The sequence below is a fragment of the Podarcis pityusensis genome (genome assembly GCF_964106645.2).
Source record: "Podarcis pityusensis genome assembly, chromosome: 1".
Classification (NCBI taxonomy): Eukaryota; Metazoa; Chordata; class Lepidosauria; order Squamata; family Lacertidae; genus Podarcis; species Podarcis pityusensis.
The window spans coordinates 121948292-121965762 of NC_138028.1; the positions used below are offsets into that span (position 1 = coordinate 121948292).

The 17471-nt window shown below is 43.7% G+C and overlaps 1 protein-coding gene across 1 annotated transcript in view; it reads left to right on the forward strand.

Moving 5' to 3' along the window:
- The window catches only part of PMS1 (PMS1 homolog 1, mismatch repair system component), a 62345-nt gene that overhangs the window by 26620 nt on the left and 18254 nt on the right, over positions 1–17471 (forward strand). The window contains exon 5 of the mRNA XM_081023916.1: positions 1375–1538. Coding sequence (XP_080880042.1) covers positions 1375–1538 — 164 coding nt within the window. The remainder of the gene's footprint in view (positions 1–1374; positions 1539–17471) is intronic.

Consider the following 17471-nt stretch of genomic DNA (forward strand, 5'->3'; position numbering starts at 1 on the left):
AAATCCCCCCGAAGATAAGCACATAGCTACATAGTCTAGACTCTAGGAGACCTGGTCTATAGCAGGGAAAGCCAATGTAGTCCGATATCTGAAGGTACCACAACTCCTGTTAAACCTGGTCAAGGATGGAGGAAATTGTCGTCCATCAGCAATGAGCAGGCACCATGTAGGTGGGCACTGGTTTAGAGAATGCAGTTGTTAGGGACTGGGCAGAGGAGGAATGGTGGAGACTGCCTCCCCATCCTGACCCTTCCAGGGAGGAGGAAGAGGAAGACAGTATAGATTTGCAAGAGTGGTTTGAGGGAGGTCACAGCTCAGAGGTAGATGAGCAGGAAAGTTGGGAAGAGCAGCTGGCTGAAACGTTATCACTAGAAAGCATTCCAGACCCACCATCTTCCAGAACCCGGCGAGCCTTAAAAGTAGGAGAGCAAAGAGCTCAAAGACAGAGGGCACCCGTAGAGGAGGTGATGATAATGATGAATGAGGAAATGGGAGAGACGGGGGTGGGGGTGGCGATGCATTCGGGACAACGCCATTATGCAAGACGCTGGGTTCTATAGCCTCTCTCTGTAAAGTTTGAAATAAAGGACTATAAGAAACTTTTCCTTGTCCTTATACTTTCCTGGGCGACCAGCCGGGAGCCGCTGACAGCATCCTGACAGTCATGCTGCCTTTGCTAAGATGTTTGCTTAGCCCTAATACTAATACTCGGCGGTTTGAATCCCCGCGACGGGGTGAGCTCCCGTTGCTCGGTCTCTGCTCCTGCCAACCTAGCAGTTCGAAAGCACATCAAAGTGCAAGTAGATAAATAGGTACCACTCTGGCGGGAAGGTAAAGGGCGTTTCCGTGCGCTGTTCTGGTTCGCCAGAAGCGGCTTAGTCATGCTGGCCACATGACCTGGGAGCTGTACGCCAGCTCTCTCGGCCAATAAAGCGAGATGAGCACCGCAACCCCAGAGTTGGTCATGACTGGACCTAATGGTCAGGGGTCCCTTTACCTTTAATACTAATACAGTGGTACCTCGGGTTACAGACACTTCAGGTTACAGGTGCTTCAGGTTACAGACTCCGCTAACCCAGAATTAGTACCTTGGGTTAAGAACTTTGCTTCAGGATGACAACAGAAATCGTGCAGTGGCAACGGGAAGCCCCGTTAGCTAAAGTGGTACCTCAGGTTAAGAACAGTTTCAGGTTAAGAACGGACCTCCAGAACGAATTAACCTCTTAACCCAAGGTACCACTGTACTAATATGGGTACCAGTGGGAGGGAAATAGCATACATTGGTAGAGCCATGAGCACTTGGTCATCTTTGGCTTACGTCATATATCAAGTTAATCTTACTCTGTGGTTTTCCCCCCTTTCTCCTTCTGGTAGGTACAACTGTAACTGTTCTGAAGCTGTTCAAGAATCTGCCTGTGAGAAAGCAGTTTTACTCAACAGATAAAAAACGTAAGGAAGAAATTAAAAAAATCCAGAAACTTCTGATGGCCTACGGCATCATAAAACCAGAACTGAGGATCACATTTACACACAACAAGGTAACAAACGCATTGTCTTCGAAATGACTAAGATGGCCGCACTATTACGGTTGTATTTTTCAAACCTGGAGTTCTCCAAAGTTTAGATACGGTCAGATTTCCGTGGCCCAAATCCAAAGAAAGTTAAATTAGGCACCTTATGATTTCAGCAGAGCTTGAGCACAGCAAGGTTTCCCATTTGGGCACCTATCGCCCCCATGTTGAGATGGTGGCTTGCAATCCTGGCCGGAATAAAGGGGAGAAAGGCTATTTCATTGGCTCTCTGGAGATGCAGCTGCCTTTGGTCTCTAGCACTACCCGTTTGGTCAAGCTTTGGCAATCCGGGTTGTTGCTGGGCTGCTGCCAACTCAAGAGTTTCCCCAACCTGTTGTGTTTCTTCATGCTAGCATACTATTGCCAGGAATTTGCCGCTACTTGTTGTTGTTTAGTCGTTTAGTCGTGTCCGACTCTTCGTGACCCCATGGACCAGAGCACGCCAGGCACTCCTGTCTTCCACTGCCTCCCGCAGTTTGGTCAGACTCATGTTTGTAGCTTCGAGAACACCGTCCAACCATCTCGTCCTCTGTCGTCCCCTTCTCCTTGTGCCCGCAATCTTTCCCAACATCAGGGTCTTTTCCAAGGAGTCTTCTCTTCTCATGAGGTGGCCAAAGTATTGGAGCCTCAGCTTCAGGATCTGTCCTTCCAGTGAGCACTCAGGGCTGATTTCCTGAAGAATGGATACGTTTGATCTTCTTGCAGTCCATGGGACTCTCAAGAGTCTCCTCCAGCACCATAATTCGAAAGCATCAATTCTTCGGCGATCAGCCTTCTTTATGGTCCAGCTGTCACTTCCATACATCACTACTGGGAAAACCATGGCTTTAACTATGTGGACCTTTGTTGGTAAGGTGATGTCTTTGCTTTTTAAGATGCTGTCTAGGTTTGCCATCGCCTTTCTCCCAAGGAGCAGGCGTCTTTTAATTTCGTGGCTGCTGTCACCATCTGCAGTGATCATGGAGCCCAAGAGTTGCCGCTGCTACTCTTCCCTTAATATATTTTTATTATCCAAAATTTATATTCTGCTTTGTTTGTTAAAAAACAAAACACCTCTAAGCAACTGAAAATGATGCACTGCTCATACACTGCTGCTGTCCTTAACTTTCTGCAAATCTGTGCAAAGCATTTCTTAGACTTGGTACCATTTTTAAAAGGGGATTGAGATTGTGGTGTGTTTTCGGAGGGGTTATTTCTGAATAGGTAGAGGTGCCCTACCTGTAGTCCATGACCGTCATCTTTCCGGGCTTTGGTGAAGTTTTAAATAATCTTATTCTAGAATGGTAAAAGTTGCCCACAACTATCCTTAGATCTATCTTGCGTTTGGAGGAAAGAACCTTCCTGGAAATAACTGCACTGTTATGTCCAAGACGAGAGTGACATCTAATGGTCAAGCTGAATTTGTCAAAGCAACTTGATGCTGTTTGGGTTATTCCTTCAGAGAAGCTGAGTGCAGCTGGCTTAAACTGGTTCTATTATCTCTTCTGTCAAGGGCATGCCAAAAGTAGGGCCAGAAGGATCCAGGGTTTCTCTTTCTGTCTCTATTTCCTTCTGGTGTGGGGTTCTGTACATAGTTTGCTTAGTGTTAAGGTTTAGACTTATTATAAGTTATTGTAAGCTTAAGTTAAGTCTGCCACAACTGGATTTCTTATGGACAGTGCCAATCCTGAATGTATTGGATTTGTGACCATTCTGCTCATTTGCCTTCAGTAGCAGCAAAGCTCTGCTGGATGAAATACAATTGCTTCCGGTCTATTTTGGGGGGAATACTACAATGTATTTTAAGTTTTTACTCTGCTAACTAGATGTTGGAGTTCTGCTCTGGATCGAAATTGAGTAGAATTTCATGTCAGATAAATCACGATGTTGCAAACCAGATATCTCCCAGCTCTAGCAGCCGGGCTACCCTCATGCTTTACAAATGAGTTCTCCCCGAAGCACAGCAGTGTCAATGGGTGGCAGTCGCAGCAGGTCGTGGGTTGTGTGGTTTTGTTTTTTAATTGGCTAGCAGGGCCTGGTGGTGCACAGCAAGCTGGTAGCAAAAGTACAGATTGCTATATCACTCCTTTGCCATTTCTGTGCTGACTATAGAGGCCACGGGGCTTCACTTTCTCTGCAGCCAGTTTGGATTTATGTTCTTCTATTTTCTTTTTAGGGACGCGGGTAGCGCTGTGGGCTAAACCACAGAGCCTAAGGCTTGCCGATCAGAAGGTCGGCGGTTCGAATCCCCGCGACGGGGTGAGCTCCCGTTGCTCGGTCCCTGCTCCTGCCAACCTAGCAGTTCGAAAGCACTTCATAGTGCAAGTAGATAAATAGGTACCGCTCCGGTGGGAAGGTAAATGGCATTTCCGTGCGCTGCTCTGGTTCTCCAGAAGCGGCTTAGTCATGCTGGCCACATGACCCGAAAGCTGTACGCCGGGTCCCTCGGCCAATAAAGCGAGATTAGCGCCGCAACCCCAGCGTCGGCCATGACTGGACCTAATGGTCAGGGGTCCCTTTACCTATGTTCTTTTTATTTATTTTTATTTTTAAAAAACATTTATAAACCGCTTAATATTTTTTTAAAATCTCTTAAGCGGTTAAACGAGCTGCTACAATTGTGTAAAAGTAGATGCCTGCATTGAATTCCTCGTTGCCAATGGGGACCAGGTAAGTAGTTAAATTCAAGACGAGAGACTCTTATTTTTCCCCACTCTTGTTTGATTTCTGTACGAGTAAATCAGAGTTATTTATAATAAGAAATCCTGTCTGTGGGGGTAAGACATTGTACATGTTTATTGAGAGCCAAGGGGTCTTTTAAGACAGAGTACAGCTACTCATAATTGTGTGGGGATTTTTCTGTAGTGTTGACTCACCCCAAGTGATTTCGGGGGGGGGGGGGGCGTGTCACAGCTTGTGAAAATCACCACCTGTTCATTTATTTTGGTTGCTTTGCGCTTGCTCTTATTGAATTTGTTTGACTCACCTGAGTAGTTGTGTAATGTCATCCAATGTGTGAACAATGGTAATTAATCGTGGACAAAGAGAAAATATTTATCCGTATTGAAAGGGTGAGAATGTGTCTGCACCAGCGGTGGGAAACAATTGAAGTGAACTCTATTGGAATAAGGTGAATATTTTCCCAATCGAGACATTTTAGGGAAATGACTTAACAAAAATATCCATGTTCACCATTTCAGCTCAAAAAAATTAAACCAGGGAGTATCAGATACAGCCATAACCTTCATGATAATCTTGCAGAATCGCATCCTTCTCAAATGTTGAGAATAAAACAAGCTATCTATAACAATCCTTGTCCAAATATATTTATAACGAGGGAAAGCCTATATAAATCAAGAACCAGTAGGAAGGAATGTTTTCAAACAGTGATTTGCAGCAAAGTACTAAGACTCAAAATGTTTTCACAGGTCAAGAGATTCTGTAACAGGGCCTAAGCAAAAAGCCACATAATATGAATTCAGCTCTCTGTAGTGAGAATTGCATTTCTAAGTGTTAAATTGGAACTTTTGACAGGGCAGCTGTTAGTATTCAAAGCATTGCCCTTGAGACTTTTCAGCACTAGAGGGCAATCATTAGCTATAGCATGAGTGGGAACAAGGCAAAAACAAATCACTAGAATCCATTGGCCTCTTCATTAGCCAGTACATATATATATATTGTACATATATATATATTGAAACAGGTGTGCTGCCTAAAAGCCTATCCTGAAGGCCAAGGAATCTATAAAGGTTGAGAGGGTGCTATTGGGAGAATCAGCAGGTGCACAGACCTCAATCTTTGGATTCTCATGATTAAAACCAGCCTCATTTTTCATATACTTCGGTTCTCAAACGCCTTGCGACTCGAACATTTGGGCTCCCAAATGCCGCAAGCCCGGAAGCAAGTGTTCCGGTTTGTGAACTTTTGGGGGAAGCTGAACGTCCGATGTGGCTTCCGCGGCTTCCAGTTGAGTGCAGGACGCTCCTGCAACCTATCAGAAGCCGCGCCTTGGTTTCCGAACGTTTTCGGAAGTCGAACGGATTTCCAGAACGGATTCCGTTCGAGAACCAAGGTACGACAGTGTTAGGAAGTTTTGTGTGCAGTAAATAATTCCGTTGTGGGCCACAGGAGCTGTGAGGGATACAGAAAAATGCCACTAGCAGTAAGCTCAAATTCCAGGCAAGAATAAGTGATTATGTTGAGCAGCCTTTGTGTATTGATTATTGATTGGCTTTATGTGTTGTGTCTTGTCCATGATTGCGACAGAAGAGTCCCGTCAGCTCAGGGAGGCAGCTTCTAAAAACTAAAGAGCAGGAAGAAATGGCTTATGAGATAAATTATGAGGTGAAACAGGTAGCATAAAGTATTTTCAGGTAATGGGTACTGAGGTGGTAGCATAGTAGAAACCTTTAGCCCAGGGGTCGGCAACGTGCGGCCCATTAGCCAGATACGGCCCATGAAGACCGTTTTACCGGCCCACAAGCCGCCCCCGAACCAAGCTGCCCGCTCAGCAAATCCCCTGTGCACTGCGCTAAACCAGCACAGCGCGGGGACTCGCTGAGCAGCGCCGGAAATCGCGTCTGCGCACGCACAGATACCGAAATTCGCATCTGCACATGTCCAGACGCCGGAAATCGCTTCTGCGCAGGTGCAATTTTTGGCATCTGGGCATGTGCAGAAGCAATTTCTGGCATCCGGACATGCGCAGACGCAATTTTTGGCATCATGCTGCCCCAGTCCAGCCCCCGGACGATCTCCGTGGGAGTGATCCAGCCCATGGCTGGTAAACCTTGCCGACCCCTGCTTTAGCCCCAAAACTTAGTGATTGTGTGAAGAAAATTAAGAAATTTACTTGTTGAAGCGTTGTGGGTCGAACTGAGAGAAGCGTGAGGGAATCCTTCCTTAAACAGTGAGGCTCCCCACGAAAACCTTGTGAGTTTTGAAGAATGAGATCTCTCTGGAATGGCATGGGGGAAATTGGAAGAATTGGGGGGGGGGTTTGCTTTGTGTGACCAAAAGTGCCTTTCTGCTCTGCTCAAACATCACGCCTTTAGACCCATACCTATAGCAACTGTGAAAATTTATCACAGCTCTTTTAAAAGGATTTCCCACCCCCATCCTGTGGTCAAAGATATTCTGGTAAGAAAGTCTCTTTTTGGGTGTCTAATCATACAGTGGCATCTGAGCTCAATGCAAATAAGTAGATTCAGTGGTTTTTTTCCTACTCCTATTGAAATACTGCCCTACAATGAGGCCAAACTTAGATTCACAAAATGTTTACACAAAATGTATGCGTACCCCTGCATTCCTCCCAGAAAAAAAGCACCGAGTAGGTGTATTTTATAACACGCTGAAAATAACGACAAGAAAATTAACAAACCTCTTGGTTCTTTTCAACCCCCCCCCTGCTCATTTTCTGTGTTGCCAAAGAGTATCAGTCAAGTTACCTCTTTCATTTCTTGACATTTTATTGTCTCGTACTGAAAGAACCGTCTGTTTTGTTTACGTGTTCAATGAAGACTTTATATTTTTGCACAATCAATCGGTGTTGCCACATGCTGACATTTTATTTATTTATTTCCAGACAAAAGTGGATATATAGGCTTAGCGGTCTACTTGGAAGTTTCCTGATCGCTGCCCTTTACAAACTTAGGATGATTTTTTGTTTTGTTTTTGTTTGAAATGTTTTGTTTGCATTAGCAGTAAATAATGGCTTGCTTAACAGATCAACCCTTGACGGGACTATTGCTATTTTGACAACTTGGATTAGCTTGTGCCTCATGTGTTTATGAAGGTTTATCCTGCCAAGACATTCTTTGAATGCTGATAATGTTGATACTCCTGCCAGTATGGTTATGTTAGAAAGAGGTATTTTCCCTCTTTCGTCACCATGTTCCTTGAAAGCCAACTGAATATTGAGGTGGCCACAGGCAGATAATTTACTGAAGTATTTATTAGTTAGTTTGTTTTTTTTTTAAAAAAATGATGTTCTTGTGAACAACAGAAAGTTGAGAATATTGGGTGTTTAAAAGGCAAGAATTAAAGAATATTAAAAAAAAAATAGCTTGCCATATCTAGATACCTGGAAGCGACTAATTTCACCTTGAAATCTGAGCTCTCTCATTGGTTTTTTGGTAAAGATAGCTTCAAATTCTTTGCTATTTAAAATCTTAGGAATAATTTATGCACATCTACTATATTAGCTATGTAGGCATTTTAGTTCTAATGATTTTTTAAGGTATTTATTTTGTTGTGTTGTGACCGTTGTAGTGAAGGGCAGCATGGAAGTAACTTCCGTCAGTCCGTCTCAAATCTTCTGTCTGCAGAATTCTTTAATCTGGTGTAAGGAAATACTATATATAGCGCACATAGCACAAACTCTAATTGATAATTCCATTCCAGCTATTTGTAACACTTCAGAAATAGCACTGAAAATAATACGAGATTGTGTTGCTACCTAGGAAGCGCTAACAGTTGTAGAGGCAACTTGGAGAGTGATAATGAGCTGTCGCCTGTGCCAACCTGCTCACATTTTGCAGTAAAACATCTTCGGGAAATAAATTAGACCACTCGGTAGCTGGAAGGTTTGAGCTCCTGTTGCCTGTGTTTACCAGGTAAAAGGTGAAGGACCCCAAGACAGTTAAGTCCAGTCAAAGGTGACTGTGGGGTTGCGGCGCTCATCTCGCTTTCAGGCAGAGGGAGCTGGCATTTGTCCGCAGACAGCTTTCCAGGTCATGTGGCCAACATGACTAAACCGCCTCTGGTGCAACAGAACACCGTGATGGAAACCAGAGCGCACGGAAATGCCGTTTACCTTCCCGCCGGAGCGGTACCTATTTATCTACAGTGGTTAAGAACTTAATTCGTTCTGGAGGTCCGTTCTTAACCTGAAGCACCACTTTAGCTAATGGGGCCTCCCGCTGCTGCTGCGCTGCCGCTGCACGATTTCTGTTCTCATCCTGGAGCAAAGTTCTTAACCTGAGGTACTATTTCTGGGTTAGCAGAGTCCGTAACCTGAAGCGTCTGTAATCTGAGGTAACACCGTACTTGCACTTTCACGTGCTTTTGAACTGCTAGGTTGCAGGAGCTGGGACAGAGCCAACGGGAGCTCACCCCGTTGTGGGGATTCGAACAGCCAACCTTCCAATCGGCAAGCCCAAGAGGCTTAGTGGTTTAGACCACAGCACCACCCACGTCCTACCAGGTGTATGGGGTGTTAGGGGAAGGGTAGTACCTCTGGTGGGGGACATGTCATGGTCCCCACCAGAGGTACTACCCTTCCCCTTTGCTCTGCAAAGGGCCCTTCCAAGGCAGTATGAATGGAGGGAAATGTTTTGCGTAAGAAAAAAAGACCTGTGCATACCCATGTGAAAAAGGAGAAAGGGAGCATGTTTAATAGAACCAGAAAAGAACTTATTGATTGGTTAGTAAATGTGCGAGAGATGGACACCTGTCTACTAGGAAATGACTGAGACCAACTCATCTTACTCTCCCAGCTGTTCAATATTCGATGTAACAACTCCCCCCACCCCCACCCAAAAAACAGGTTGAATTTGAAGTGCTGACCTAAAGGTGGAATGTTTTGTATCATGTTACCAATTCCTTGAGTCATCTAGTTTCTCATCCATTGCATTTTTCAGATGACAGCACATCATTTATAGCAGAAATGTGGTATCAGCTGCTCGCATATATAGTATGCTGTACCTGTTGAAATTCTTGTCTTCAGGTCTTATAGGTCATAGTCAGACATTACGGGCAGGGACTGTGTAGATTAGAGTCCTGTGAGTGTGTTTTACAATTTTGCGAAAGGGAGCGGACTTGCTTTCCATCGGTGTCCAGGAGAATCGGAGGGAGCTGCAGAAACGTCCAATGACGCCTTCGTTTTACTGCTTGCTTGCCTTGCAGTGTCACTGCTGGACACAAAGATCTGTCCTCCATTGCTCCCCCAGAAAACAAAACAGTTGCTCTCGAAGTGGTTGAGGCAAAGCTCAGTTGCTGTGCTGGCTGCCCATTTGAAAAAAACCAATCAGTATGCATGACACGAGTGCTTCTTCCCCCTTTGTGCAGGAAAATGCAAGCGGCAAACTATCCTGCCCCTCTGCATTTTTCCTGTTCTTTCTGATTTTATTGGATCCTATTCTGAAGGAGTCCAAATTGTTTCTCCCTCCCACAGATGCACACCATGTATAGGCTAATGTGAATCTGCACACATCTCTTGCCTGTTTTCAGCTATAGAGTTTTGGGACATTCAGGAAATGTTTTAAAAAAGACAAATGGACCAGGGCAGTATTTCCTTGGTCACTTAGGTTAGAGCGCAAAGCATCTAAATGGGTTGGGTTCAGACATGCACCATTTGGAATTTCAGCTTGGGCCATACTGTTCTTTTTCTCGGGCAATTCCACTAAAAGTAGTAGAATTATAGAGTTGGAAAGGGGCCACAAGGCTCATATATTCCAAACCCCCTGCAGTGTGGGAATATTTTGCTCAGTGTCGGGCTCAAACCCTGAAATTAAAAGAGTCTCATGCTGTGCCGGCTGAGATAATAATAATAATAATAATAATAATAATAATAATAATAATACAGTGGTATCTCAGGTTATATACGCTTCAGGTTACATACGCTTCAGGTTACACACTCCTCTAACCCAGAAATAGTGCTTCAGGTTAAGAACTTTGCTTCAGGATAAGAACAGAAATCCGGCTCTGGCGGCGTGGCGGTAGCGGGAGGCCCCATTAACTAGAGTAGTGCTTCAGGTTAAGAACAGTTTCAGGTTAAGTACGGACCTCCGAAACAAATTAAGTACTTAACCCGAGGTACCACTGTAATAAAATCTTCTTCATCTTATCAGAAGAATGAAACCTGACACCTAACAATACAACCTGCTTTTGAACTGTATGATCTTCAGTGGCAGATGCATAATAATTGGCAGAAATTGTGGGTCATCTTCTACACGGAAAGCAGAGGTGTGACGGGTGATTGGTGGCATCAGGAGATTTGCAGCAGCGATTGGGCGTGTGATTTGCTGCTGTGGCAAGGTCTGCTGATGACTGGCTGTGGTTGCATTGAGTGGGCAGGTGGTCTTTTGGCTGCGAGTGTGCAGACGATTGGTGGTCACGGCGATCTCCCCCCTCCCAAAAAAAACCCCAAAGCTTAGCAACTCTGGGCAATCTCCTCCCCAAAAAAGCTCAACAACTTTGGGCAACAACTTTGGTGACCCCCAAAATAGGGGTCATCTTATACATGGGGGCGTGTTATACACGAAAAAAATACGGTATATGCACATGTCTGTAAAGGAGAAAATATCGGACTTTCTGTCACACTTCTTTGCAGATTTGAGATGCTTGCATAGACTTGTCAGACTGCGTCTTTTGCATTTCATGACTTGTTTACAATTCGCCGCTGTAAGCCCATAGATGCATTATTGAATATATTATCTGCTAACTAAGCAAAACTCTTTGTGCATCCAAGGGGTGGTAGTGGTCTTTAGTCCATGAAAGCTAATGCCACCGAAAGACTGTTAGTCTTTTAAGATGCCACAAGATGCTTCACTGTTCAAAATAAGAAATGTATTTAGCTAACTCAAACAAGCGGACTTGTGGAGGGAAACCTTTTGCGTGTCGTGTTCTTCAATCTGTTTCATACATAGTGGAACAAGGGACTCATAGTTTCCGTGCTAAGATTTGTATGGTTGGGGTTTTTTTTGCTAAACTTCGCTAGAGGGAAGAGCTCGCTGTCTGGAGGCTCAGTACTCTCCCAACACTTCATTTTCAGATTTTTGGCAGTCCCTTTCAGTAGCTAGCTACCCTGCCAAAGGCTTCTCCGTCACCTGCTCCCCCAGAATACCTCCCCCTTTGAGAGGAAAGGTTTAGATGAGCAAGGAGAAATTTGAGTATGACAATGTTGACAGAATTTGCTCTGAAGACTGACAGTGGGGAAATCTAATAGAAAACAGATCTTCCCGAGGCCTGCAAGAGAGTGTGGGTGATGCTGAGAAGGTGTCCATAAAGAATAAAATGTGACTCACCTGATTAGTAATGCACTCTTCAGTGAGCTGGGATTTATAATTGAGCACCATTCAGGTAAACAACAAATAATTTTTTTTAAAAGCAACCACTGCTTGTTAATTGAGGGTGCAGAATTCCTTATATCTGGAATTTACAAGTACTTGCAGTGCTTCTGTAGGACCAAGCAAACTCCTGATGGAGGTATTATTTTTCACCCGGCATTAGCTTTCAGTACTACACATGGCTGCATCTGCTTGTAACTTTTTAACACAGGATTCTAAAGTTAGGCTCTTTGAAATAGGGGAGGCCATCTGGCAAGCCCGTAGGCCAGATCCTGGGCCCTGAAGCGGCCTACCTTGGCTAGAAACGGTGGTCCCCCGTCCCCCCCACGTAAATGTGTGGAAGGTATTTTTACACTGGAACTCCTTGCAGGCTGAGGGTTCAGCGTTCATACAGATTTTTGCATTTGCATAATGGGCCTACAGGACAAAGTAAGCCGTACAAATAAAAGTCTCTGCAAACGTGCGTTCGTCTTCTGTGGAACCACTCGCGGGACAATGATCTATGTGGAGATAGAATGACTGCCGAAATCATTCCCTTAAGGGAGAGGAAACAGTTGATCTTCCATGTTTGTGTCCAGTAGTAGCATACATATCCTAAAACAAATTGGTTTTACTTGAACAAGTATAGAATTCCATGAGGTGAAAAGTAAAGGTAAATGACCCCTGGACGGTTAAGTGGAGTCAAAGGCGACCATGGGGTTGCGGCGCTCATCTCGCTTTTGGGCTGAGGGAGCCGACGTTTGTCTACAGAGAACTTTCTGGGTCATGTGGCCAGCATGACTAAGCCACTTCTGGTGCAGCGGGACACAATGACGGAAACCAGAGCGCACGGAAACGCTGCTTACCTTCCTGCCACAGTGGTACCTATTTATCTACTTGCACTGGCGAGCTTTCGAACTGCAGGAGCTGGGACCAAGCAACGGGAGCTCACTCCCTCACAGGGATTCAAACTGATGACCTTCCAATCGGCGCGCCCAAGTGGCTCAGTGTTTTAGACCACAGCACCACCCGCTCCCGGAGAATTCCATGAATTGTGACATAATTAAAGGGAAGACACATTTTACATAATGAATATGCGAACGAGCTGTGCTTTCTCTTCTTACACGTCCAAGGTTTCTTCAGATATGCAGAGTAATTCATCTCCCCTCTGGAGAAAAGTATGAATGCATGATGCAATTTTCTATGCACTAGCGTGATGTTTACCTGGGATATATTTACTGCATGGGAAAAGCTAGATTTTTCTGTCTGGGGAGAAAACTAACAAATGAATTAGGCCTAGCAGGAGATATTAACACAGCCTCTTCTATAATTGTTTTCTCAATTTATAGGACATTGAGCTTGTTTACACATACAGTGGTACTTTGGTTTACAACCATAATCCGTTCCAGAGGTCTGTTTGTAAACCAAAACAGGTTGTAACCCAAGGTGTGCTTTCGCCAATGGGGCCTCCAAAAGAAATTTGTTCGTAATCCAAAAAAAAGGGGGGGGAAAGGGGTTGTAATCCAAAAAACTGGGACACACACTTCCGGGTTTGACGTGTTTGTAATCCAAAACGTATGCAAACCAAGACGTATGCAAACCAAGGTACCACTGTATTGCTAACCATGGTTCAGCAGGTAAACGTTAGCACTACATAGAGAAGCCTCAGGGAGCCTATGCAAAGTGTTCTTGTACACAATCCCTTCCCTCTGCTTTCTGTGAAGATTACTTTGAGTTTCAAGGACACTTTGTTTGTTGTGTACAAACCAAGAATCCTGGTTTCAAACAAATAATAATTAACCTAGCTTTATAACCTGTGATTCGTAACTTGGGCTTAGTAACTAAACATGGTTCGTTTTAAACCAGGATTCTTAGTTAACCCACTATTAAACCATGATTCTTTGAAACTGGAGGTAATTTTGGCAGAAGGTCCTCCTCATTTATATAGGAGGAAGAAGGGGAAGGAAGAACATGCAACCCTGATGCTTCCTGTCTCACTGAGGGTTGTCCACTAAACCATGGCTTAGTGCTGCTTGATACCCGGCCATTGCCACAGATCACAACTCAGTTTTCATTGCCTATCAAGTGTTTGTTTGCTTAGAACAGATGAACCAGTTAAGATTCCTACAGAATCTTAACTGGTTCATCTGTTCTATGGAAACAAACACTTGATAGGCAACGAAAACTGAGTTGTGCAAGTAATATAAAGAAACGAGAATAGATTCTATTCTGTCATTCAGTACTGAACAGTTAGCATTGCCTCAGTGGCCTGGTATGCACCTAACACTAAACCAAACTTTGACTTATTGGGAACAAGCAAGCGTGCTGGTGCGCATGGAGAAAATTGCAGCTGGTTTGCTCCTTCCCAGCTCTTGGTACTGCCATGCAACCATGAGCTAAGCCATGGTTTGCCTTAGTTGTTGTGTCCAAACTTGCTTGTAGTGAGACAAACCATACATCCAGGTTTGGATATAGCACTTAAGTAAACTATGGCTCAGCTTTTGTGAACATGGCAGCAGAAGAGAGGGAAGAGGAGACTCGTGACAGTTGTTTTCCTGTGCATGAGTAAGCTTGCCTGTTCATGGTAAACCATACTTCAATTTTGTGTTACATGTGAACTAGGCCTTTGTATATGCTTTTGTTTTTAATATGGGTTTTTCTAATATTATATCAGTTTTTGCTTCTTCAGAGCATGATTCTGGTACTTGCAAATTCCTTGCAGAAGTCATAATTGGTTCCCATTTTTCTCTTTTCTTTCCAATTTTTTATATTATTATATATTTATGCCACCTATTAAAAAATGTATTCTGGGTGGTTCATAAAGGATGTGTACTCAAATCACAAAGCTTATATAAAAATTATATTAAGACAACCAGGACACCTGGAAACAAAGTCTTAGGAAGAGCAGTTGAGGGAGTTGGGTATGTTTAGCTTGGAGAAGACTGAGAGGTGGTAGCCATCTTAAAATAACTGAAGAGCTGCCACATGGAAGATGGAGCAAGCTTGTTTTCTACTGCTCCAGAGAGTAGGACCCGGACCAATGGATTCAAAATAAAAGAAATGAGATTCTGACTAAACATTAGAAAGAACTTTCTGACAGTAAGAGCTGTCAAAACAGTGGAATAGTCTACCTTGGAAAGTCTACCTTGGACGCTCCTTCTATGAAAGTTTTTAAGCAAAGGTTGGATAACCATCTGTCAGGGATTCCTTAATTGTGATCCGTGCATTGCAGGGGACTTGACTAGATGACTCTTGAGGTCATTTCCAACACTACATTCTATCAGAAATAAGCATCAGCATAAAAATAGTTCATTCACCACAAGACACCCTCCTTTTCACAAGTGTGAAGTTGTGTCTGTTTTGAGAGGAACTTCCATGCTCATCTCTAAGATTTTGTTTTACAATGTTTGCATCTACTTATGGAGCTAAACCGGGACCCGGGTGGTGCTGTGGGTTAAACCACAGAGCCTAGGACTTGACGATCAGAAGGTCGGCGGTTCAAATCCCCGCAATGGGGTGAGCTCCTGTTGCTCGGTCCCTGCTCCTGCCAACCTAGCAGTTCGAAAGCACATCAAAGTGCAAGTAGATAAATAGGTACCGCTCCGGCAGGAAGGTAAACGGTGTTTCTGTGCTGCTCTGGTTCGCCAGAAGCGGCTTAGTCATGCTGGCCACATGACCCGGAAGCTGTACGCCGGCTCCCTAGGCCAATAAAGCGAGATGAGCGCCGCAACCCCAGAGTCGATCACAACTGGACCTAATGGTCAGGGGCCCCTTTACCTTTATCTAAGGATCTAAAATTGAATTCCGCCAGGACACAGTTGTCCTAGGTGGCAAGCATCTCTCTTTTTTTGCCCTGCTTGTAAATATACTATTTCTTTATCTCCTCTCTTGTTATTATTTTAGTCTCCTTAATCCAGGAAGGAAGAGTGCAGTGCCTACAAAATCTAGTTAGGTTATTCTCTTCTAGATTGAAAAGGGACAGACAAATAACTTCGATATGTCAAACAAGTGCAAAACAGTTTATGCTGTTAACTAATTGGCAGCTTATAAAACGTACTTTGAAACAGCAAAAGTTTTCAAGGGGTGGAGGGAACAGTTGGAAAATGGAACATTACTGGTTTGTATCGTGGGAGTTGACCAGCCCTGGAATCACCTCTCTCTGTGGTTTTTTTTTTTTAAAGCAAATTTTCTCAGTGGCAGCCCATAGGAAGCAGTATCGTTCAAATAGGTCTAGCAGGCATTTGTTCTGTGTAAGGTGGGCTGGTTCTCCAGCACCCCACATAGAACAGATCTGGGCAAAAGCGATGTCAAAGACTTCGTAGTCTTTCGATTCATGCAGTACTCTTCAATGAAACAGAGAGGAGTCAAGATATATTTGGCCAGCTCTGTCAAAACCTAAGATGGTCTGTATGTAATAATATATTTTGATAGGGTACTTTCGCAGTGTCATCATACTGCCCAGAGTCATATTCTTTCTTGGCTCATCCTAGGCCCCAGGTTTATGTGACCTAGAAAATACATGGGGGTGTGTGATATATTTATAGCACGATTTCGGAGTATAATCAAGATTATAAAGTAGTGCAAGGAAGGTTGCTTGGGAAATCAAGTTGCTTTCAGAAGTAAAGAAATGTAAAAGTTAACAAGGCTTTTTGGGCTTGGTGCATTTGATTTTTTAAAAAACCAGTTTTGGAGGTTTTCCCTACTGATTCCAGTTCCTAAGGAAAAGTAAATAAGAAATTCCTCTGGTGATTAGCTGTTACCTGCTTTTACAAACTTTGCATTTAGTAAGTTCTCATGTTCCAGAGCTCTCTTAAAACTTTTTTTAACTGATCTTTTGAAGAGTTATGTATATCAGACATTCAGCAGGTCAGGCAATGTAATAACATCCTTGCATTAATCAGCAACTAAGATTTATATCTGTGGCGTCACATTGATAGAAGCTAAAATAAGCACCGTGATGTTTATATCAGTTGTGTCAAAAGCGTCTTGGTCTAGATGTAATCATTTGCTTTAAATGTTTAAAAAAATACTTTTTAACAAAACAAGTGAAAACAATGCCTTGCAAATATAACCTCTCTCTTTTTTTAAATGCTATTAAAAAACTGCTTTGTTGGAAGAAACTAGACCCAATCAGAAAAGTGAAAAACTTTTGAAAGTGTCTCTACAAACAACAATTCCACAATTTTGGGGGAAATAGTGTTTGGGCCTCTGGTTGATTTCTTAGGCACTGTTTGCAGTCACATTACGGGGAATGTAGGTGTGGGAAAGATACTTTCAGAGGATATTTAGCTTCTCTGCAGTCTGTAGAACATAGACTTTTAATCTCAGGGCTGTGGATTTTGGCCCCATGTCGTAGTTCCCTTCTAGCACAACAATTCTGTGATTCTATGTGCAGTACTGCATTTGCATACTGAAGTCAGCTTTTCGATGCCATTGCATTGGGCGGGGGGCAGAAATAACAGAACCAGAAGTTTGTCCTTTGTGTATATTCTGGACGGTGCTACATGCAGGAAAACTGCTTGGATTGATCAGGTCCACTAGACTCCGTAGATGCAACTATGGCCAAACCCATTGAATTTGCAGACCTCTGAACATAATATAGTTGTGTTGCTCCTGAATCCGGGTGTAATTTTCCAATCCATCTCTGAGTGGGTACAAGTGCAGAGCCGTAGCTAATACAGTGGTACCTGAGGTTACAAACACTTCGGGTTACAGACTCCGCTAACCCGGAAGTAGTACCTTGGGTTAAGAACTTTACCTCAGGATGAGAACAGAAATCGCGTGGCAGCAGCGAGAGGCCCCATGAGCTATAGTGGTACCTCAGGTTAAGAATAGTTTCAGGTTAGGAATGGACCTCCGGAACGAATTCAGTTCG